Source organism: Chiloscyllium punctatum, chromosome 15 (genome assembly GCF_047496795.1).
Source record: "Chiloscyllium punctatum isolate Juve2018m chromosome 15, sChiPun1.3, whole genome shotgun sequence".
Classification (NCBI taxonomy): domain Eukaryota; kingdom Metazoa; phylum Chordata; class Chondrichthyes; order Orectolobiformes; family Hemiscylliidae; genus Chiloscyllium; species Chiloscyllium punctatum.
Window position 1 is genome coordinate 28,514,599 of NC_092753.1, and position 25,190 is coordinate 28,539,788.

At 41.5% G+C, this 25,190-nt stretch overlaps 1 protein-coding gene across 1 annotated transcript in view; it reads right to left on the bottom strand.

The window, feature by feature from the left end:
• map3k15 (mitogen-activated protein kinase kinase kinase 15) overlaps positions 1–25,190 on the bottom strand; it is a 135,817-nt gene that overhangs the window by 81,236 nt on the left and 29,391 nt on the right. Inside the window, exons 2-5 of the mRNA XM_072584828.1 lie at positions 13,005–13,144; positions 5,234–5,430; positions 2,677–2,845; positions 1,809–1,915 (exon numbers count right to left, since the gene is read on the bottom strand). Of these exons, the coding sequence (XP_072440929.1) occupies positions 1,809–1,915; positions 2,677–2,845; positions 5,234–5,430; positions 13,005–13,144 (613 nt within the window). The remainder of the gene's footprint in view (positions 1–1,808; positions 1,916–2,676; positions 2,846–5,233; positions 5,431–13,004; positions 13,145–25,190) is intronic.

The following is a 25,190-nucleotide window of genomic DNA, read 5'->3' on the forward strand; positions in this document are numbered from 1 at the left end:
TGTATAAGTGGAGTTCGTAATGGGTTTAGCATTCTAATCAGTAGTCGGTATATACTGATAGTTTATATCTGTTCACCTATAACTAGAGTCTAATTATTTGTAATAAATATTGATTCTTGCTGGTACAGAAACCTGGTCCAGGTTTTCTAATGACCTATGTTTGAAAATCAGGAGAAGTGTGGAACTTTGCATACTTACTGTAAAATCTTTACCTTTTGTAATGAATCCAGGGGCTTGGTTTCCAGTGAATTACCATTGGATGACAGCCACTCTATGGCCAATCAAGGGTGTTGGTTTCAAAGGGGGAGGCATTGAGTGCAGTAAGCCACCAACATCCCCTGCCTCCCTCTCCCACAACATTCAATCCTCAGCATGTCCTAGCTGACCTGTGACCCAAGGTTGCTTGGCAATCATGGGACCTTGGTGGGTACACCGCTGGTAGCTGCCACTGCTCCCTGACAGCACTGACAGCAATGAGGAGCTACCACTGCTTCTGACTGGCTAGCGCATCTCACCAGTCCTGAATCCTGGGAAAGGACAGACAGTGACCACTTAATGGCCTGAAGGTACTGAATATCACTGGACATCCCATGTGAAAATGATGGGGTTCTGTGACCAGGAGGTGAGACATCCCCATTGGATTCACTCAATCTCACCTTATGTTTCCAAATTATGAGGACATAGTTTATATTCCCTTGTGCTTATATTCCCATGAGTTTATAAGTTTACAGAGTGATTCAAAGTGGTATTTAAAATGGTATAGGCATTCAACGGCACAGCTGCAGATAAAAACATCTCTGGTAAGCGAATTCAGAACAGCAAGATACAACATCGTAACATTAAAATCAAGAGTGTGGCACTGGAAAAGCACAACAGGTCAGGCAGCATCTGAGGAGCAGGACTCTGACCTGAACATAGAACATAGAACAATACAGTGCAGAACAGGCCCTTCAGCCCTTGATGTTGCGCCGACCTGTGAACTATTCTCAGCTCGTCCCCCTACACTATCCCAAAATCATCCATGTGCTTATCTAAGGATTGTTTAAATCTCCCTGCTGTGCTTTTCCAGCACTACACCCTCGACTCTGGTCTCCAGCTCCTGCAATCCTCACTTTAATCATCTTAAAATTAAAGCTAAATCAATAGGTGTAAAGTCAGATAATATTAATTCAAACAAAGGATAGGGGGTACACAACTTCACTCCCCAGTAAAGGTTGTGGATACCAGGAATCTAATGGGGTATCAGAACTGAGAGTGACAGATTTTTCTTTTAGAAGAGGGTTGAGAGATATGGAATAAAGTTGTGTTAAAGGTGTTGAACTGTCACTCAGCCTTGCTTTAATTAAATAGTGGAGCAGGCTTGGAGGAAATCTTTCTCTGTTCATATTTGTTAAACTTTGAAACTAAAAGTTAATCATATGATGTGGTTGCCATCACAGGTCTTACTGAATTTAGGTTATGTCACAGATCCCTAGTCGCATTTTAGTAACTGAATATAATTGATGGCTGCTCTCTATCTACCCACATTCAGCATTGATTTAGAAAGTGCTTTACAAAGCAAAGTGATAAACCTCACAAGGATTTAATGTGAATAAATGAAAAACTCTACAGCACCGAAACAGGTCACTCACCCAAAGTGACGTTTGCCAATTTCTGTGCTGCACAGGGATCTTTTTAATCTTCATCAGCCTCACCTTTCTCTCTCAGGTTTATCTAGCTTCCCTTGAAATCATATGATCCCTGATAACACAGTCCTAGCAGACTAGAGACAAGGTGTTCTCCCAATTACTACACAGCAGTAACTCTACCTGTTCAGTGCGAATGCATAGTGAAATTTGATGTTGTGCTGATTAGCCAGGTCACAGGTCGGCAACATCTCCAGAGTTTCTACCAGCTTGACCATACCATCATAATCCTGTCAGAGATAGAGTAAAATAAGTCATTAAAAAAATTAATGGCCAAATTGAAAATGTCACATTCTGCTGTGGTAAAACCCCCTTAAAAGATTGAGTGGCTTAACGAGGCATTGTGACATGAAATGCCTGACTGAGAGTTCTACCCAATGAACTCCAGCTGACATTATTTAATACTTGTCTGAGGTTCAATGATAAATTACAAATAATCCTGAGCACTTTTGATCAAACTGTCATACTGCGCTCACGTGGAGACATACTAAAGGAGGAGAGATGTTTATGGACTGGGAATTCCAGATGTTAGGGCTTCAGTAGCTCAAGGCACAGCTGTCATTTGTGGAATGGTTAAAAGAAGGAATATGCAGGAGGAAGCCTCAAGAGATAGAGAGGGCAAAGGCCGTGGTGGAATTTGTAAAACAAGGGCGAGAATTTCAAAATTGAGGCAGTACTCAATCACAAGCCAACGTGGGTCAGCAAGGAAATGGATGGTGATGAATGGAGCTTGGTGCTAGTCAGCACACAAGTAGCAATGGGTAAGATAAGGGTTTGAACAGCAGAATTGGGTGATGTTATAGCTCAGTTTCTATTACACCCTTTTGTTGAATATCTTGGGACGTTTTCTGTTATAAGGAGATACATAAATGCAATTTGCTGTTGGTCCATTGCAATGTCTCTCTGTCAGGATGCTCTACTTTTAATCCTCAGTAGATCCTCCATAAGAACACAATAAAGTATCTCTTCTACATTGCTGGTGTCTCTGTACCTGGATGTCCCTGTATGAGAAAAGCAAGTTTGTGATAACGTCAGGCGTGACAACCTCCGTGCTTTCTATACGCTGCTTAATGCCAGTGAGTTGTTTGGCAAGTTCATCTCCTTGGTATCGCTCCCTCAATTTTCGAATGTCACTCAGCAGAGTATCCTTGATATATGTGCTGTGAACAACAAGAACAATAGAGACTGCACAACAGGTATGACAAGAAATGTGTTGTAAATAACAATTAAATAGGTGACAAAATCTGTTTAAGAATAAAACTAAGCACGATTAAATTATTTATCTATTTATTTGATGCAATTTCCAGACATCTGTTCCTACAATTGTAAAAACAATGACTGCAGGGAGTTTGAAGAAGTCCCATTATAATTAAAAGATTGATACTGTGGAGAAGCTGGAAATAAGTGGAGACTGATAAATTGATTTATGAAACAGCATGATATTTAGATTAGATTCCCTACAGTGTGGAAACAGGCCCTTCGGCCCAACAAGTCCACACCGACCCTCCGAAGCAAAACCCACCCCCCTATATTTACCCCAACTAAGCCACCTAACACTATGGGCAATTTACCACGGCCAATTCACCTGACCTACACATCTTTTTACTGTGGGAGGAAACCGGAGCACCCAGAGGAAACTCACGCAGAGAATGTGCAAGCTCCACACAGACAGTTGCCTCAGTTAGGAAATGAATCCGGGTCCCTGGCGCTGTGAGGCAGCAGTGCTAACCACTGAGCCACCGTGCCACCCCTGGAACATAGGGTTGGACAGTCTTAATTTTGAGCAAACTTTGACAAATTTCTACGGTGCAAATCCCATAGCACCGCAGTATTTTAAACACTGATTTCTATGACTCATGAAATCTTTTGATTATTACTCATTTTGAAAAAGCGTGCATCCAACCTTATCTGATTTTGGACTTTGTCGAAACAACTTCACTTGTAAAATGGAGAGAACTTGTGCTTATTTAGCTTAACTCAATAATCTAATAATTATTATAATGGAGCACAGAGCTGCTGTGGAAGGAGAACATATTTTTTTTTCCATTCAGAGCACGAGTCGATTTTCATTTGTACAGCAGGTATGGTTTGTGGCTTTCTTGTAAAAGAAGCAAGAACTACCCAAGGAGGTTTGAAGCACATGCCAAAATATTTCCGATCTGAAGGATTTTGTGAAACTTGAAAGGGGTCAGAAAAGATTTACAAGGATGTTTCCAGGGTTGGAGGGTTTGAGCTATAGGGAGAAGAGCTGTTTTCCCTGGAGCGTCAGAGGCTGAGACTAAACCTTATGGAGATTTATGAAATCATGAGGGGAATGGATAGGATAAATAGACAAAGTCTTTTCCCTGGGGTGGGTGAGTCCAGAACTAGAGGGCATAGGTTTAGGGTGAGAAGGGAAAGATTTAAAAGGGACCGAAAGGGCAACTTTTTCACACAGAGGGTGGTGAGTTTTTTGAATGAGCTGCCAGAGGAAGTGATGGAGGCTGATAGAATTACAGCATTTAAAATTTTCTGGATGGGTATATGAATAGGAAGCATTTAGAGCGATAAATGCTGGCAAATGGGACTAGATTACGTTAGGTCATCTGGTCAGCATGGAAAGGTTGGACCAAAGTGTTTGTTTCTGTGCTCTACATCTCTATGATTCTATGACTCAAATTAAAATGAAACAGTTCACTGGAATTTTCACACATCAGAAATTAGATTACTTTACAGTGTGGAAACAGGCCCTTCGGCCCAACAAGCCCACACCGACCCGCCGAAGCGCAACCCACCCACACCCCCACATCTACCTCCCACCCAACACTACGAATAATTTTGCATGGCCAATTCACCTGACCTGCACATCTTTGGACTGTGGGAGGAAACCGGAGCACCCGGAGGAAACCCACGCAGACACGGGGAGAATGTGCAAACTCCACACAGTCAGTCGCCTGAGACGGGAATTGAACCCAGGTCTCTGGCGCTGTGAGGCAGCAGTGCTAACCACTGTGCCACCGTGCCGCCCGTAATGTGGACATTCCTCACAGTTTGACAGGTAAGGATGGCATAATGGCTCAGTGGCTCACAGCACCAGGAACCAGGGTTCAATTCCACCCTTGGACGACTGTCTGTGTGGAGTTTACACATTCTCCCTGTATCCAATTGTGTTTCCTCTGGGTGCTCTGGTTTCCTCCCACAGTCCAAAGTTGTGCAGGTTAGAGGGACCGGCCATGCTAAATTGCCTGTGGCATTCATGGATGTGCAGGTTAGGTGGATTCACCATGGGAAATACAAGGTTACAGGAATAGGGTAGCAGGTGGGTCTGGATGGCTCTTTGGACGGTTAGTGTGGACTCAATGGCTGAATGGCCGAAAATTACACTGTGGGGATTCTATGATTCTATGCTCGTCACATGGTGCCCCTGAAGAAATGCAAGTCTCATGTCACATCACGTTGATTTTTTTTTGAGGAGGTTCTAATTTCTACACTTCTCCCATTCCATACTTTCAATTAACACATCAAGTTGAAGGTTAAGTAAATATTCTTAGTCATATCAAAGACAGTACCATGAGGGGGTAACTTCAATATCTTTTAGGAGACTGATAAATTTCTCCACCAATGGCTGGCAGAAAGGTCCCAGTAAGATGTCCCAATTTGGTTGCAAGTACTCGGAGACTCTCCGTTGAAAATCATTCTCACAGCACAGGTAATCGTTGTTGGTGGTTGTCACGTAGGGGATGAAATGATAGCTCCTGCTGGCAGCCTGGCAAAAAGAAAATACATCTTTCAGTCAATTTACAAAGTGTGGGCTTCTTGTAAATCTACGGATTGTTTCTAAGCTAGCTGATTGGAGGACAGTGAAATCAGTGAGCAGAATGAAAAGTAAATCGAAGTTATAGAATGTAGGGAAATAGATGGTGACATCTTGAAAAGTGTCCATGTTGCAAAGGAGGAAGTGCTGGATGTCTTGAAATGCACAAATGTGGATAAATCCCCAGGACCTGATCAGGTGTACCCTAGAATTCTGTGGGAAGCTAGAGAAGTGATTGCTGGACCTCTTGCTGAGGTATTTGTATCATCGATAGTAACAGGTGAAGTGCCGGAAGACTGGAGTTTGGCTAATGTAGTGCAACTGTTTAAGAAGGGCAATAAAGACAAGCCAGGGAACTATAGATCGGTGAGTCTGACCTCGGTGGTGGGCAAGTTGTTGGAGGGAATCCTGAGGGACAGGATGTACATATATTTGGAAAGGCAAGGACTGATTCGGGATAGTCAACATGGCTTTGTGCGTGGGAAATCATGCCTCACAAACTTGATTGAATTTTTTGAGGAAGTAACAAAGAGGATTGATAAGGGCAGAGCAGTAGCTGTGATATATATGGACTTCAGTAAGGTGTTCGACAAGGTTCCCCATGGGAGACTGATTAGCACGGTTAGATCTCATGGAATACAGGGAGAATTAGCCATTTGGATACAGAACTGGCTCAAAGGTAGAAGACAGAGGACGGTGGTGGAGGGTTGTTTTTCAGACTGGAGGCCTGTGACCAATGGAGTGCCACAAGAATTGGTGCTGGGCCCTCTACTTTTTGTCATTTACATAAATGATTTGGATGTGAGCATAAGAGGTACAGTTAGTAAGTTTGCAGATGACACCAAAATTGGAGGTGTAGTGTACAGTGAAGAGGGTTACCTCAGATTACAACAGGATCTGGACCAGATGGGCCAATGGGCTGAGAAGTGGCAGATGGACTTTACTTCAAATAAATGCGAGGTTCTGCATTTTGGGCAAGCAAATCTTAGCAGGATTTATACACCTAGTGGTAAGGTCTAGGGAGTGTTGCTGAACAAAGAGACCTTGGAGTGCAGATTCATAGCTGCTTGAAAGTGGAGTTGCAGGTAGATAGGATAGTGAAGGTGGCATTTGGTATGCATTCCTTTATTGGTCAGAGTATTGAGTACAGGAGCTGGGAGGTAAGGTTGCAGCTGTACAGGACATTGGTTAGGCCACTGTTGGAATATTGCGTGCAATTCTGGTCTCCTTCCTATCGGAAAGATGTTGTGAAACTTGAAAGGGTTTAGAAAAGATTTATAAGGATGTTGCCAGGGTTGGAGGATCTGCGCTACAAGGAGAGGCTGAACAGGCTGGGGCTGTTTTCCCTGGAACTTCGGAGGCTGAGGGGTGACCTTATAGAGGTTTACAAAATTATGAGGGGCATGGATAGGATAAATAGACAAAGTCTTTTCCCTGGGGTCGGGAGTCCAGAACTAGAGGGCATAGGTTTAGGGTGAGAGGGGAAAGATATTAAAGAAACCAAAGGGGCAACGTTTTCGTGCAGAGGGTGGTACATGTATGGACTGAGCTGCCAGAGGATGTGGTGGAGGCTGGTACAATTGCAACATTTATGAGGCATTTGGATGGGTATATGAATAGGAAGGGTTTGAAGGGATATGAGCCAGGTGCTCGCAGGTGGGATGAGATTGGGTTGGGATATCTGGTTGGCAAGGACGGGTTGGATTGAAGGGTCTATTTCTGTGCTGTACATCTCTATGACTCCATGACTCTAATGTGAACGGGGAAGTATGAAAAGGTCCTCAATCAATTGCCAACCCAGAGTCGAGACTTTACAACCTGAAGCTTGCAATAAGACATCTATGCCTTGGCTTTGAACTCATTTCAGCTCCAACAACATAAATTGCACTAAGGTAATGTGGCATTCAATTGTGCCACTTGCAGCTTAACAGTTATTCAAGTGCCTGGAAATGGGAACTAAACCTTACACCTCTTCTCTGTATCAAAGTATCTGTGGTAAAAATACCATTATTTTCAAACAATACTCATAGTGTCACCCTTGTAACTTGTCTATCACAATCCAATTTATTGTTCTGCTTCATAAAGCAAAAGTGAGTTCCTTTAAAAACAAAGACCAGGTCTGACAGGTCTGCAAGCTTGTGTGAATGACTATTTATCATTTAGAACAACAAGCGATAACTTCAATTGGACTTGGTGGCAATGTTAGTGTCGTGAGACCATGGGTCTGCACCTGGGAAATCTTGCTTCTACGGTGAGGTAACACTGGAGAGTCCTCACCAGGGCGCAGGCCTGGGCAAGGTTGTCTGGAAGACCAGCAGTTACCCATGCAGTAGCTCTCCCCTCTCCATGCCTGTTGTCCAAGGGAAGGGCAAGGGACCATACAACTCGGTACCAGTGTCGTGGCAGGAGTTGCCAGAGGAAGGTTGAAGACAACCTCAGGCTGCCTTATGGACTCCAGCTCCGGATTTATCCTCAGAGTTTACTGCCAAAGCCTTTCCCTTCAATGGGTATGGCCGCAAGGCAGTGGATGTTTGAAAATGGACTTGGAAGTATTTTTATGTGAGTTTGGTGGCTTCAGCTGCCTGATTTATTATGCCCAAGATGGCCAATGTAGAAGAAGGAAAAATAAAAACTTGCATTAGTAGAACAATATACAGGGCATTTCAAAGTGCTTTAAAAGCCAATGACTTATTTTTCAAAGTGCAGTTATTCTTTTAGAGGAGAAAATGTGGCAGGCAATTTGTGCACAGCAAGCACCAACTGCCTGCAATGTCGCTGTGACAAAATAATGTATTTTTTGTGAAGTAGTTTGAGGGATAAATATTGGCCAAGCTGCTGGAGGGAACGTCCTTGCTCCTCTTCAGAAAAGTTTCATGGTGTCTTCTATAACCACCCTTTATGTGTGGACAAAACATCTGATTACTGTCTGTTCTGAAATAAGACAGTTCCAACTCTGCAGCATTCTCTCAGACCTACATTAAAGAGTCAGATTCTCATGCTCAAGACTTGAAGTTGTTCCATCACTGTGACTCTGACTCACAGCCTCATACTCTACCAACTGAGCCATGGTTGAGAGCTACTGAGTCATGGATTACACCTGAATAAGATCCCAGACATATTTATATACAACTATGTTACATCCAGATTATTGCTCTTAAAATAAGATTGGATTTGACTGTAAACTGCCTTTTCAAGCCCAGTCTTTATACTGCTTACTGTTTCCCACCAGCTACATGTTATCCTTGTGTAGGCACTGCATTGATATTTTACAAACTATAAAACAACTTTATATTTGCTAGTATGTGTAGCTCTCTCTCTCTCACACACACACACTAAGTGCCAGGAGCTGATGATCATACATTCCCTGCCAGCACTTATCTTCTCTCCTCTTTCTTACCATTCCAGTGTCATGATAAGTAATGGCATGTCATGTGAAGACAGATAGTAACTCTTCCAGCACTTGCCTCAAGCAGTCAATCTTTAACATCCTCTCAGGTGCAAACAACAAGGGAAAGAACATTTCATGCAACGTGAAAAATGTTACTGCAGCCAACAGAAAGCAGCTGAGAAGCTTTTTGGCCACTTTCAAAGATCATTTAGAGACTCCGGCAGGAATGGAGGCATACTTAAAACAGATACTTTAAAGAATGGTGGGTTTCTTTCCCCAGAGGAAGCTTGCGAACCAGTTGAGCAATTCTAGCAATCCAGTTAGAATTGTCAGGTAAACTATTAATACAGCGAAGATATAACAAATAACATCAGCATTAGAAGTTAATTTGTCATTAAAGATAAAGACATGGAGGGAGTGAAATTTGATTTCAAAGGGAGTGAAAAATGCACAGTTGTGGCTTGGTTACTGGTTATAATAATTCCCCAAATGTTACTACATATGATAAAGTGCATTACACCCCTGCTAGGACGCAGGAATATATGGCAACTCTAAAAGTCAGCAGACCATTCAAAAACTAATCCAACATGGGTCTCTGATCAGACATTTTTCTTTGAGGTGACAAAAAAGAAATTGATTCATTGTTAGATTCTTTGCAATTCTACATTGTTGCCCATGTTTGGAGGTCATGATTTGCACTTTGATTTATTTTCTCTTTGAAAGTGTAGAGCTGGTGGTGATTTTAAACCAAATACAAAGTGTTGATTTGACAATAGACAATAGACAATAGGTGCAGGAGTAGGCCATTCTGCCCTTCAAGCCTGCACCACCATTCAATATGATCATGGCTGATCATCCTTAATCAGTATCCTGTTCCTGCTTTATCTCCATAACCCTTGATTTCACAATCCTTGAGAGCTCGATCCAACTCTTTCTTAAATGAATCCAGACTCTGGGCCTCCACTGCCCTCTGGGGCAGAGCATTCCACACAGCCACCATTCTCTGGGTGAAGATGTTTCTCCTCATCGCTGTCCTAAATGGTCTACCCCGTATTTTTAAGCTGTGTCCTCTGGTTCGGCACTCACCCAATAGCGGAAACATGTTTCCTGCCTCTAGAGTGTCCAATCTTTTAATAATCTTATATGTCTCAATCATATCCCCTCTCAGTCTTCTAAACTCAAGGGTATACAAGCCCAGTTGCTCCAGTCTTTCAGTGTAAGGTAATCCCGCCATTCCAGGAATTGACCTCGTGAACCTACGCTGCACTCCCTCAATAGCCAGAACGTCTTTCCTCAAATTTGGAGACCAGAACTGCACACAGTATTCCAGGTGTGGTCTCACCAGGGCCCTGTACAGCTGCAGAAGCACCTCTTTGCTTCTATACTCAATTCCTCTTGTTATGAAGGCCAGCATGCTATTAGCCTTCTTCACTACCTGCTGTAGCTGCATGCTTACCTTCATTGACTGGTGTACAAGAACACCCAGATCTCTCTGTACTGCCCCTTTACCTAAATTGATTCCATTTAGGTAGTAATCTGCCTTCCTGTTCTTGCCACCAAAGTGGATAACCATACATTTATCCACATTAAACTGCATCTGCCATGTATCTGACCACTCACCTAACTTGTCCAAGTCACCCTGTAGTCTCCTAACATCCTCATCACATTTCACCCTGCTACCCAGCTTAGTATCATCAGCAAATTTGCTAATGTTATTACGAATACCATCTTCTATATTATTAACATATATTGTAAAAAGCTGCCGTCCCAGTACTGATCCCTGCGGTACCCCACTGGTCACTGCCTGCCATTCCGAAATGGAGCCGTTTATCACTACTCTTTGTTTCCTATCAGCCAACCAACTTTCAATCCAATCTAGTACTTTGCCCCCAATAACATGCGCCCTAATTTTGCTCACTAACCTCCTATGTGGGACTTTATCAAAAGCTTTCTGAAAGTCCAGGTACACTACATCTACTGGATCTCCCTCGTCCATCTTCAGAGTTACATCCTCAAAAAATTCCAGAAGATTAGTCAAGCATGATTTCACCTTCATAAATCCATGCTGACTCTGTCCTATCCTGTTACTACTTTCCAGATGTGTCGTAATTTCATCCTTTATAATAGACTCCAGGATCTTTCCCACCACTGAGGTCAGACTAACTGGTCTCTAATTTCCTGCTTTCTCTCTCCCACCTTTCTTAAAAAGTGGTATAACATTAGCCACCCTCCAATCCGCAGGAACTGATCCCGAATCTGTCAAACTCTGGAAAATAATCACCAACGTATCCACGATTTCCCGAGCCACCTCCTCCCTGGGATGTAGACCATCAGGCCCCGGGGACTTATCAACCTTCAGACCTAACAGTCTCTCCAACACCAAATCCTGGCAAATATAAATTCCCTTCAGTTCAGGTCCTTCAGCCACTGTTACCTCAGGGAGATTGCTTGTGTCTTCCCCAGTGAACATAGATCTGAAGTCCCAATTCAATTCTTCTGCCATTTCTTTGTTTCCCCGTAATATATTCCCCTGTTTCTGTCTTCAAGGGCCCAATTTTAGCCTTCACCATTTTTTTGCCTTTCATATACCTAAAAAACTTTTACTACCCTCCTTTATATTATTGGCCAGTTTACCCTCGGATTTGGATTTTTAACCAATTTTTTATCAAGTAATCTTGCAATCTTGTGAAGAAGTGCATGTGTGTCTACGTACATAATCAAACCTTAGATTTTAACAGTGAATCCTGGCTCTGTCTAACTCCTCTTTCTTTTCAAATGACAACATCCATTCCCCCATCCCAATTGTATCCTAACCCGGAGGTAAATAAGTCTTAACAAATGTCATGATCCACACAATCATTGAGATGGATATTGATGCTCTGAGGGAGTCAGAGAAGACTTCTGAAGAGTATATTTATCCTTACAGGTGGCTTGTCCATTATGGCTCTCCCAGGGGATTACATGACTGGCAATGGGTGTCGTGAAGATGACAGAGCCAAGGGAAAGTGCTTACTTATGAAAATGATCATCATTATTTAGGGCAGGCTTGTCTTACTGATCAATTTATTAAGTTTAAAAGTCTGGAAACAAGTTAAATCCGCAGATATATATGGAGGAATCATGGACATTTGATTTTGAGATACAACTCTATTCTTCACAAAAGAGTGGGGGAGAACAACACAGATATCATATTTAAAGAGAAATGTTTGATACATTAGATATGATTAGCATGGGGAGAGATGAAATATGAATGGATTAGCATACGTGAAAGAGGATAAACCAATAAAGCCATTAGAAATGCTAACCATCTGTGAAAATAAGCCAAAAGGGAAAAATGGAAGGAAATAATCACCATTGTTGTCCAATTCTCATTGGATACAGGTTTAGTGCTGGAGGATTAGAGGGCCATTAATACTGTACCTTTCTAAAATGAAAGGGAGGGACAGAATAAATAATTACAGTCCAGTTTGTCAAACCTCAAATGCAGAGATTATCAGAACGAGTTCTGAATAAACTGCTACTGAAGCAGAAAGGGGTAATCAAAGATAGTCAGCATGGGGAGATTATGTCTAACTAATTTGAACTTTTTGAGGATGTAAAATGGAGGATTAATGAGGATTGTATAGTTAATGTAGTCTACATGGACTTCAGCAAGGCTTTTGGCAAGACTCCACTTGGCAGATTAGTTATGGTAAAAACAATGACTGCAGATGCTGGAAACCAGAGTCTAGACTAGAGTGGTGTTGGAAAAGCACAACAGTTCAGGCAGCATCCGAGGAGCAGTAAAATCGACGTTTCGGGCAAAAGCCCTTCATCAGGAATACGGTCCAAGCTGAGCAGTTCATCTATCAGTGATAGGTAATTATATTATTCCATGTTATTTGCAAATGGTTAAGCTCCAAAATCTTGTACATTGGTCAAAATAATAGAATCAGAATCAATAACTTCTGGTTATTGAAAGATAAAATTCATTTTGATGATGTTTCAAAAGGAAAGAAAGAAAGAAACAAAGAAACAGGGCTTTAATTTGAGATGGCTGATCAATTCAGACATAAACCAAATGTACTTGGCAGTGAAAATAGATCGGAAATAAATAAGCCGAAAGTATGAAAGTATGAAAAAACATGATGGGGGTAACCTTGAGTGATTGAGCAGTCTCCAGGTCAGTGTTGTGGTACAGAATAACACTGTTTGTCATGCCAAAGCTTTCTCGTATACCCAGATGGTAGAACAGTGTTGGCTGCCGGAACACGTCGCTCATGTCCACCACAGCAATGTCTGTAAAACAAGAGCAGTGTCACTGATTAAGGAGCACACATTACAGCCTGTATTATTTTCTGCTAATAGCTAGAAAAATACCACTCAATACAGCACACTTAGCATTCATTAAATTACTTTTAATAAATTATGATAAAATTACAATTTTTTTCAGTGTGTTTCATATTTATATATTAACTCTGGATTTGGGTGCTGCTGGCAATGATACTATTTGACTGTCCATCCCTTGAGAAATCAAGCAGTTGGTCTTCTTTCCTTTGTACATCCAAGTGGCTTGAAGGGCAGGACAATTAGCCTACTGTGGGTCTAGCACAGGTCAGCCAGAATGGGCAATGAGGGAGAGAGACAGCATGAGAGTGAAAGAGAATGACCGAGTCTGGAAAAAAAAGAGTCCAGGTGAAACAGTTAGGAGAAATCTTTCAGTTGTTTTGGAAATCACTGTCAGACAGGACAGGTTACGAATAACACTGCATAAGGTGGTCTGCTAAGTGATAAACAGAAACTGATCAAGTAAACCAGTGCAGGCAGCACAGGGTAAGGGTTCAACCACTGGAGGTAGAGCCAAAACTAAGATTAAAGTTGCTTCTGGTGATTTGACTTAAAGTGCAGAAAATGAAAGCACGTGCAGAAAACAAAACTTTTGGCTAGAAAGCACAACCCAGAAATTAAAACTGAATGCTCTTGCTTTAATTTGCCTTTCATGCACATTTATAGCATGATTGTAGAAATTCTGGGATACTTCAGGCAATGTTCTGTCAGATGTTGATCATACTGCACTACAATCAAGGCATGTGGTTGTGGACAATTTTCCGCAGCTGTTCTACACATGTTCAGAATAGTTCAGGCTGAGACTGGTTACAAGCCCAGTTACAAGACAAGTTCAGGGCAGCAGGCTGTTCGGCTTATTAAAAGTTGCATGTCAACAATACTGTGACTGCTAGGCTAGATTAGTTTTCTGATCCTAACTTTCTCTGTGCTCTTTCAGATTTCACTTCTCATCGCCATTTGAAGAACATATGTTTTAGATTCAAGATGGCGGCAGAGTAAGGTGCTTCAGCAGGAGCTCCTCCGCTCCATCCACTCCTCTTCCATTTTATTCTCAGCCTCCACTCAGACCTGATGAGGAGTCCTCTTGGCCTGGTGTAGCCGCCAGCCATCGAGGCCTGCTGGCCCAGCGTGACCTCAGCTGGTCTCAAGATGATTCCAGTGCAAACTCCCAGCCTTGTGAACCCTGAGGTGAAGCCTGATGTGGTCTAGACTCAAGGCCCAGTGCCTGGACGGGAGGCTAGGTGCCAGCTAGGTTGGAAGATTGCCATACTGAACATTTTATAATTTATTCCTAAAATCTGCAATGCTGGACTTGTTACTTCTCTATTTTTCTAAGAACTGTAACTGAAGAAGCTCTACCTAGGGACCTTGAACCTAAGATGGCGCCATAAGTGGCAACTTGTACACTTTTGACTATATTCATTTGAGCATGTGATAGTAAAGCTAATTCTAGTTTTTTCCACTGTAGTATTCTCCTTTAATTGTAACATATCAGAGATAGAGAGATGTTTCAGCATTTCTGACAATTTTGTTTTGAATTAGTTCTAGTTGTAAATCACCAAAATCTGACAATGTGTAAAGATGTCTATAGATTCTCTTGGAAACTGTAACCTTCTGTTAAATCTTGATCTCTTTGTTTTCAAGTTGCCATTTGATATAAAGTCAAATTGTCAAACGCTCTTACATGAAGGTGCACGGTGGTCCGAATACACAAAGGTATCTGTCTCTTCTTATAGTTTGTCTTTTAAAACATCAGCTGCAATCAGGCTTACAGAATAAAGAAATGTGCTTACTCGTTCTTTCCTGGGCTTTTTGTATAAACCTGAAGCAATTTTGTATTATCTCTTCTATACTGTGCTTTGAAATGTAATATCTTCCTCTATTTCTGCTTTATTTAATCAAGATTGTTTCTGCCTTTTAACGAAATATGTAAAAACTTTTGCAGGAAATGTTTCTAATTCTTTGGAAATGTAACAGATTAGTGTTTAAATTTTTCTTTAATAATCAGTTCAATTTCATTAGATGTTTCAGTCTTCATCGGTGAAGCATATAATTTTTTTTCCAAATTTCTTTTCAATACTGGACAACAAAGATGGCTTACTAATAAAGCTATATCCTGAAGTGTCTTTATGAAGGTTTTCAATTTTTCTCTTGTATGGCTTTTTGGAAATCTTACTTAATTTCTTTCAAAATTGAAAATTTCTAATTGTTTCAGAATTATCTAAATTTTCCTGTAAAATCATCTTCAAACACCTAAATATCACTGAAATGTTCTAAATTGGAGAAAAACGGCATTTTATATTTTTGTACAAAATGGATGAAAGCCTGACTTTTTGTAATATTTTCCCTTTTTTTGTGATTTCTGCACCAATTTTAGAACTGCAGAGAATTTGCACTCTTCCAGCTTTTTCTGAGCAGTTTGCGCCATTTCAGATGGAAGAAACACAAGTACCTTGGTTTTGGTGATAAAGATGCCAATAGTCTGATGACTTCCATACACTGATCCTCAGGAGAAACTTAGGATCACACAATTAACAATGACAGAACAAAGAACGAAAGCCCCCAAACAATGCATTTGGAAGGAACAGATCCTCAATCACCTCAAAAAAACAACTCTGTACATATTCATGAAGATTGATGAGATGATCCTAAATTTATCCCGGTAAAACAATAACCTTTTCTGGGAGGTGTAGGTATAAACATCCAAGTAATGTAAATACTAAGTAGGCGGACGTGACTTGCGGGGAGATAGAGTCATAGAGATGTACAGCACGGAAACAGACCCTTCGGTCCATGCTGGCCAGATATCCCAACCCAATCTAGTCCCACCTGCTAGCACCCTCCAAACCCTTCCTATTCATATACCCATCCAAATGCCTCTTAAATGTTGCAATTGTACCAGCCTCCACCACTTCTTCTGGCAGCTCATTCCATACACGTACCACCCTCTGTGTGAAACAGTTGACCCTTAGGTCTCTTTTATATCTTTCCCTCTCACCCTAAACCTATGCCCTCTAGTTCTGAACTCTCCAACCCCAGGGAAAAGACTTTGCCCATTTATCCCATCCATGCCTTTCATAATTTTGTAAACCTCTATAAGGTCACCTCTCAGCCTCCAACGCTCCAGGGAAAACAGCCCAAGCCTGTTCAGCCTCTCCTTATAGCTCAAATTCTCCAACCCTGGAAACATCCTTGTAAATCTCTTCTAAACCCTTTCAAGTTTCACAACATCTTTCCGATATGAAGGAGACTAGAATTGCACGGAATATTCCAACAGTGGCCTAACCAATAACCTGTACAGCAGCAACATGACCTCCCAACTCCTGTACTCAGTACTCTTACCAATAAAGGAAAGCATATCAAACGCCTTCTTCACTATCCTATCTACCTGCAACTCCACTTTCAAGGAACTATGAACCTGCACTTCAAGGTCTCTTTGTTCAGCAACACTCCCGAGGACTTTACCATTAAAGTGTCTAAGTCCTGCTAAAATTTGCTTTCCCAAAATACAGCACCTCATATTTATCAGAATTAAACTCCATCTGCCACTTCTCAGCCCATTGGCTCATCTGGTCAAGATCCTGTTGTAATCTGAGGTAATCTTATTCACTGTCCACAATACCTCCAATTTTGGTGTCATCTGCAAACTTACTAACTGTACCTCTTATGCTTGCATCCAATCATTTACGTAAATGACAAAAAGTAGAGGACCCAGCACCGATCCTTGTGGCACTCCACTGGTCACAGGCCTGCAGTCTGAAAAACAACCCTCCACCATCACCTTCTACCTTTGAGTTAATTCTGTATCCAAATGACAAGTTCTCCCTGTATTCCGTGAGAACTAACCTTGCTAATCAGTCTCCCATGGGGAACCTTGTCGAAGGCCTTACTGAAGTCCATATAGATCACATCTACCACTCTACCCTCATCAATCTTCTTTGTTACTTCTTCAAAAAACTCAATCAAGTTTGTGAGACATGATTTCCCACGCACAAAGCCATGTTGACTATCCCTCATCAGTCCTTGCCTTTCCAAATACATGTACATCCTGTCCCTCAGGATTCCCTCCAACAAGTTGCCCACCACCGACGTCTGGCTCACTGGTCTATAGTTCCCTGGCTTGTCCTTACTGCCCTTCTTAAACAGTGGCACCACATTAGCCAACCTCCAGTCTTCCGGCACCTCACCTGTGACTATTGATGATACAAATATCTCAGCAAGAGGCCCAGCAATCACTTCTCTTGCTTCCCACAGAGTTCTAGGTTACACCTGGTCAGGTCTTGGGGATTTATCCACCTTTACCCATTTCAAGACATCCAGCACTTCCTCCTCTGTAATATGGACATTTTGCAAGGTGTCATCATCTATTTCCCTACATTTTTTTCTTCCATATCCTTTTCACAGTAAACACTGATGCAAAATACTCATTTAGCATCTCCCCCATTGCCTGCGACTCCACACAAAGGCCACCATGCTGTTCTTTGAGGGGCCCTATTCTCTCCCTAGTTACCCTTTTGTCCTTAATGTATTCTCCTTAATTCTATTTGTCAAATCTATCTCATGTCCCCTTTTCTGCCCTCCTGATTTCCCTCTTAAGTATAGTCCTACTTTCTTTATACCCTTCTAAGGATTCATTCGCTCTATCCTGTCTATACCTTACATATGCTTCCTTCTTTTTCTTAACCAAACCCTTAATTTCTTTAGTCATCCAGCATTCCCTATACCTACCAGCCTTTCCTTTCACCCTGACAGGAATATACTTTGTCTGGATTCTCGTTATCTCATTTCTGAAGGCTTCCCAATTTTCCAGCCATCCCTTTACCTGCGAACATCTGCCTCCAATCAGCTTTCGAAAGTTCTTGCCTAATACCATCAAAATTGGCCTTTTTCTAATTTAGAACTTCAACTTTTACATCTGGTCTATCCTTTTCCATCATTATTTTAAATCTAAAAGAATTATGGTTGCTGGCCCCAAAGTGCTCGCCCACTGATACCTTAGTCACCTGCCCTGCCTTATTTCCCAAGAGTAGGTCAAGTTTTTCACCTTCTCTAGAGGTACATTCACATATGAATCAGGAAATTGTCTTGTACACACTTAATACTATTGCAGTCCCAATCTACGTTTGGAAAGTTAAAATCCCCTACCATGACCACCCTACTATTCTTACAGATAGCTGAGTTCTCAATTTGTTTCTCAAATTGTATTTAGTCTTCAATTGGTCTTAGATTCCTAGAAGCTGCTCGTGAAATTCATGTGGTCAACATAATAAATCAATAAAAATATTTACATGTGCCACCAGTCTGTTTCTCTAATGCCATCTGCAGCTGCTTGCAGTATATCATGCAAAGGCAATTCAGGTCACAGCTGGTACTGTACACTGCCCAGAACCAAAGTACTGGGCTCCAATCCAACAATAGGCTCATTTGGGCTTTAAGATAGATGCAAATGAGGCGGCCACTCTCAATATTTCTGCAGGGCCTGTGGAGTTTGACAGAAGTAAAGAGGAGATCACTATTCTAATATTATTTTTGAATTATTTTGTCATTTATCTCTTCTACCGATACCCCTATCACCCCACCCCATCCTCTTTCTGTTGCTTCATACACCAACACTGCCCTCTCATAAGTAATGCTGCTTATTACGATGTCAACTGGTTTGTCAGTGGAGTTGCTTGTTGCCACCATCCTCGTTGTTGGACTGGGTCTCAGGCTTACAATGGCAGAGGAAAGCCACTAGGGAGTTAATGACAAGAAAAAGGCTCTTCTCTTAAACAAGATGTTGTCCAGTGCATGATAGCGATCAGGTACAAGCTACATAGACATGATTTGGAGATGCTGGTGTTGGACTGGGGTGTACAAAGTTAAAAATCACACAACACCAGGTTATAGTCCAACAGGTTTAATTGGAAGCACACTAGCTTTTGGAGCGACGCTCCTTCATCAGGTGATTGTGGAGGGCTCGATCGTAACACAGAATATTTAGCAAAAATTTGCAGTGTGATGTAACTGAAATTACTGAAATTTTTCAATGTATAATTTCAGTTACATCACACTGCAAATTTTTGCTATAAATTCTGTGTTACGATCGAGCCCTCCACAATCACCTGATGAAGGAGCGTCGCTCCAAAAGCTAGTGTGCTTCCAATTAAACCTGTTGGACTATAACCTGGTGTTGTGTGATTTTTAACTAAGTTAGACATGGTTGCTAAGATGTATGAGAGACACATGGATATAGGTTTTCACTCAACAAGACAATCTGCCTTTCTTCAACTGTATACAGAGAAGAGCTTAATAAATATTTAGTACTAGCCCTTTCAGGCTCAGTCCTTCAAATAAGAAATGCACTCCTTCCACAACAGGGAACTGCGTTTTACTTACCATGCTAAAAATGACATGAATTTTGACATAAATATCAAAATGATGTTTTATAAGCCACTGCTATGATCCCAGCTGATGAAGATCAGTTCCTAATTGATAATGTAAAAACATTCAAATGTCATACTAAGGCAAGGTTTCAGTGCAGTTAATTAGCAGGTTTTATTATTCCAGTAATCTGCTGCTGGACTAATCATTTGGAAACATCACTTCAAGACTCACCATGGCATCTGAGGAATTTAAAATCAGCTCGTAATGTAAATTTGCATTTAAAAAGAGTATCAGTAATTATGATCTTGAAACTACTGGTGAATTAAAAAAATTTGGACTCACTTGATTTGAATGGAAGTGTTTCAAACTGATCTCTGTAGGTGAGTTCTTTCAGATCACACAAAAGGAAGGACCATGTCAATAAGTCCTTTCCCTTCTCTGCACACAAAGTGAATGGCTTCTCTCAACTGTATTTATTGGTGTGATCATTTGTGCAATAGTAATGTGTGCGATTCATTGCATATCCCAATAAACAGATGGGATATAAAACAGTCACTTGGTAGGATAGAATTTGAGTATTTTTGAATAAACACACACGCTCTCCATGGTTTTCATCTTGCAGTCATCTGGATGGATACAAGAAAACCAAGTCTTAAAAGGGAACAACAATGCAAACTGTATGAGAGAAGAATGCTGATTGGTTGGCAAATGGGATCTGATTGGTCGAGGCTTCCCACAAGCTCTATTTAATTGGACAAGGCACTATTCCTGGACATATGCTGTTTACTGTGTATGAATACACGTGGCTTTTTGCGAGCACAACTGAGCTACACTGCAAGTATGAGTAATAATCTTAAATTTCTTGTTAGTGTAATTCCTCGCACACTCTGGATTAGTGAGTAGGTGCTGTCTAATAACAGACTCTCACCTAATTTTGGGTCCTGTGTTCTGAGTTTTGCAAGCATGGACTGGTTGAGTACAGTCAGTAGGGTAATTTGATACAGACTGGACATTCTTATGACCAAATTTGTCCGTTCATAAGCTTGCACAATATACAGAGATCAAACTCTTTGACTGAAGTAACTACTATTCTGCTGGACAGATTTAATGTGCATGCCAACTGGCATTCATCTTTCATCACTCAACAAAGTTGAATTTTAATTCCAACTCCAGAAGATCTTGACTTCCAAAAGACATTTTTCGGTGTTCCCAAAGAACAAAGAAAGAAAACTAAAACACCATAGACACTGCCTACAAAAACAGGCAGGAAAACCCAACGCAACAATTATTGTGTCTCCCTTCTCTTTTGCAATTGTTCTTTTTTCACAACAAATTAACCACAGTTACTTTTGTGGCATCAAAAATGCATCGTGCATGGTGATAATGCATAAAGTCTTACAAAATAGTGTGCAAACATCCTTTGGAGATTAGTATCTATCTGAAGGTTCCTGACAATTGCAAAGACAAGGAACATGAAGCAAAAAGGTTACTCTGGAGGCTAGGTCAACTATTGTTCACAGAAATAACACAAGAGATCCATTAAAACCATAGGGATAGGGGTTTTGATGGATGGTTTACTGTAAAGCTTTGGATCCTAAGACAGTCATGCCCCCTTTAGCATTTCTTACAATCACTGGGGAGCAATGGGCCAGTATTCACCTTGTGTGCCCCGTTATAATATTGTCAGTAGCCAGACACTCCCTTGGGGAGGCAAAGCATTGGACCAGTGTGTAACAAGAGAAACCTAACTTTGGAATAAGCCCCATTACAGAATTCTAATTCCCTAGAACCAACAGTTGCAACAGCGAGCAATGCTCTGGCTTTATAGCAAAGAAACATGCACCCCAAATCTTACAACTCAATACCGTGCTTGTCAGCCGCCATGCTAAACCTCTTATTTCATTTTCTTTTGAGACAGACTAATCATAAAAATAGAAACAATCATACAAACCACACAGCCAGTTAATGGTCAACTAGTCTGGGAAGTAGTTTAGAACATTCAAGGAAGACAGGTAAAAGAGGACCAGAGAGATGTTCTTCTTTGCCAGACATTTAAATCACACTAATATTCACCCTGTTTATATACACCATTTCAAATTCCTCCCTCTTTCCCAAAAGAACTAGACCATGCAAATTCTCAACACTTAAAAGAAAGCTGGTGAGTACTAAACACTGAATGCTTGTCTCATCCATCTTTTCAACAATAACATCCTTGCATCGGCACTATTCTCTTCAAACCTTCAGCCACACAAATGGGCACTGGCAAACCACCAGCTTCACCACATCATCATGCCTGCTGTCAGACCAGCTCACCATTTCAGCCACACTAGCCTGCACAGATATATTGTTGCAATTAGCAAGAGTACTGCAAGAGCATGGCCTTAGGATATTCACATGCTCGGGTCAGCCATACAAATATACCTCTCAAAACTTCAGCTTCATTGTGCAGTCCATTCAGACGTCTGCATATTCCTCATTTCGCGTGCATGTCAGCTTTTGTATGAATCAGAAGGTAGTCAACTAAATGGATCTAGTGACAGCTTTCCATATTAGTTGAGATGAAATTCAAATTTGAACCTCTTGCAGGACTTTAAGATGTTTGAACGTGAGGCTGCATCTGCAGTCAATGATGCCACCGGAAACATTAAGTGAATCTCCTGCCGATGTCTCTTGCCAAAGGCCCAGTTTTAAGCTTATTCATGATGGTCAGAATCATCTTGCTCCCCCCCCCTGCATTTTAGCATTTGGCTCATTCAGATGGATGAAACTGTCTGAGAGATACTCCAGCTTTGCCCACCATTAATCATCAGATAGTAGCTCTTTAGAAGGCAGTTCATATAATGTTGAAAACTCTGTCATTTCTCATGAATATGGGAGAGAACCTTCCCCTGCAATAACCACCACACCTCAGTGTTTAACAGAAAACTCTCATGCTCAGCCCTCATCACTGCACATGAAACAGAGAACAAATGTGATTTGAAGCAAGCCATGATTCTATATCCTTCGTGATTTTCATAGCTTGCTGTAATACTGCAGTTCTCTCGGGTGGTGGCATTAATTTGGCTTCAAGAGCTTCACGGTAAACGATGCAATGTGAAATCTGAATGTCGGGACTTTGCTCTTTTAACTTACTGACAGATTCTGACAATCTGCTGAGCAAACTTCCCACCGGTAGCTAACTTGTCTTGCAGTCCTTTCTTGATACAGAAGTTTATAAAATAATATAAAGGGGTATGGATAGAGTTAATGGCAGTTGCCTTCTCCCTATGGTGAAGGATTTCAAGATTAAGTGGCACATTTTTAAGGTGAGAGGAGAGATATTTAACAAATACATGGGGGCAATTTCTTTCTTTTACACAGAGTGGTTCGCATGTGGAATGCACTTCCTGAGGAAGCAGTGGATGTGGGTGCAATTACAACATTTAAAAGATATTTGGTTAAGTACGTGAATAGGAAAGGTTTAGAGCAATGTGGGTCAGGAGCAGGCAGATGGACCTAGTTTAGCTTGGGATTATGTTCAGTGTGGACTGGTAGGACCGAAGGATCTGTTTCCATGTTGTTTGACTCAGTCATCAATCTGTCATCTAACTGTACTGTTAGAGTGGAATTTTGTTGATCTGTTTTGCAGCATCAGATGCTACCATCATACCTACCTACACCCTTTTTCCCCCCATGCAGGCAAGATTTAGGTTTGGACAATGGTATGGAGCTTCTTTGATTTTGCTTAAAGCCCCACCACCAGGCAAGTAGCCTCTTTATCTGATACCCACGCACACTGCATCAGATGTTGGGTCTGTTTAATGGAGATGGATAGTCTCTCAAGAGATGGATGCTGTGTATGTAAATGGTGTCTTAAAAAGTACCTGGTGCCATAGCAATGTTTGCCAACTTTTGTCTGCAGAGGAGACATTCAGCTAAGGAGCAACATCTCCCATCCTTAAAATCCAAAGGCCAGGTAGCTCTCATTATACTGTCTGTCTGTGAACAGTTCTTGCTTTTTATTCTTTGTGTTCAGATGTTTCATCGACTGAATTAGCAGATGAATTACCTCTTTTGACAAGAAATATATCCATTTCTAAGAATCAAAGACTTTGATAAATGGAATGAGCAAAAAAAACAAAATTCCAAAAATGTTCCCATTAAAATAATGTGGAAATGTGTCTGGGCTGGTATGTCAGTTCAACAGCCATTTTATTTGCTCACATCATAACTGTTCCTGCCCAGTCTTTTGGCTGGTTCTGCACATGTGTGGATGAGAATTCTCAGCACATAAACATGGTATCAAAACGTAACACTGCTCCCAAGAACCTCACAGCACTACGCACCTTGCTGTGACAAACCTCATGAAAATCTCTGGAACAATTAATATTTTATAAAAGGTTTTGAGTTGTAACTAGTTGTGTTATATGGGCGGCAAGGTGGCACAGTGGTTAGCACTGCTGCCTCACAGCACCAGAGACCCGGGTTCAATTCCCGCCTCAGGCGACTGTCTGTGTGGAGTTTGCACATTCTCCTCGTGTCTGTGTGCGTTTCCTCTGGGTGCTCCGGTTTCCTCCCACACTCCAAAGATGTGCAAGGTCAGGTGAATTGGCCATGCTAAATTGCCCGTAGTGTTAGGTAAGGGGTATGGGTGGGTTGCGCTTCGGCGGGGCGGTGTGGACTTGTTGGGCCGAAGGGCCTGTTTCCACGCTGTAATGTAATGTAATGTAATCTAATCTAATCAACAGGTCATGATTACTTCACTGCAGCTGGAATCCATTTACTTGTAATAAATAAAGATAACAGAAGAGGTAGCAGAGGCGTCCGTAGTGATCCTTTAGGCATCGCTAGAATTAGGGCGGGATGCAGAGGACCAGAAAATTGCTAACACCACACCCCTGTTTAAAAAGGGACTAAGGCAAAAAATGGAAAATTACAGACTGATTAACCTAACCTCGGTCATGGGTAAGATCCTGGAATCCATTGTGAAAGATGAGATTTCTGAATACTTGAAAGTGTATGGTAAAATAGGGCAAAATCAGCATGGTTTCATCAAGGGGAGATCATGCCTGACAAATTTGCTAGAATTCTTTGAGGAAGTAATGAGCAGGTTAGATCAAGGAGAGCCAGTGGATGTTATCTACATGGACTTCAAGAAGGCTTTTGATTGATGTAATCCCTGCCCTCCCCTTCACTGTTTGATCATGCAGCATTGCCCTCTGAGAAGGGCACTGCTTGTCACTGGCCACTTGGTTGTTTTCTTTCTTCCAGGTGGTGGAATATAAATAATGATTTACACATTTGTTGTTTTTTCACTGTGACCAACACCTGCACACATGCGCAAAATAGAAAAAACAAGAAAAAAAGAAAAGAGGAAAAAAGCATCTCAGAGGTTTTGTTAAAAAAAAGGCACCATACAAAAGGCTACTGAGTAAGATAAGGGCCCACGGGCAAGGTGCTAAAAGGAATAAAAATTTGGATGTCTGACAGAAAGCAGAGAGTGGAGATAGAAGCATCCTCTCAGGATGCAAGTGGTGTTCTGCAAGGATCAGTGTTAGAACCACAACCTTTCACTTTATACACCTGGATGAAGGAACTGCGGGCATTCTGGCTAAGTTTGCAGACAATATAAAGATGGGTAGAGGGACAGGTT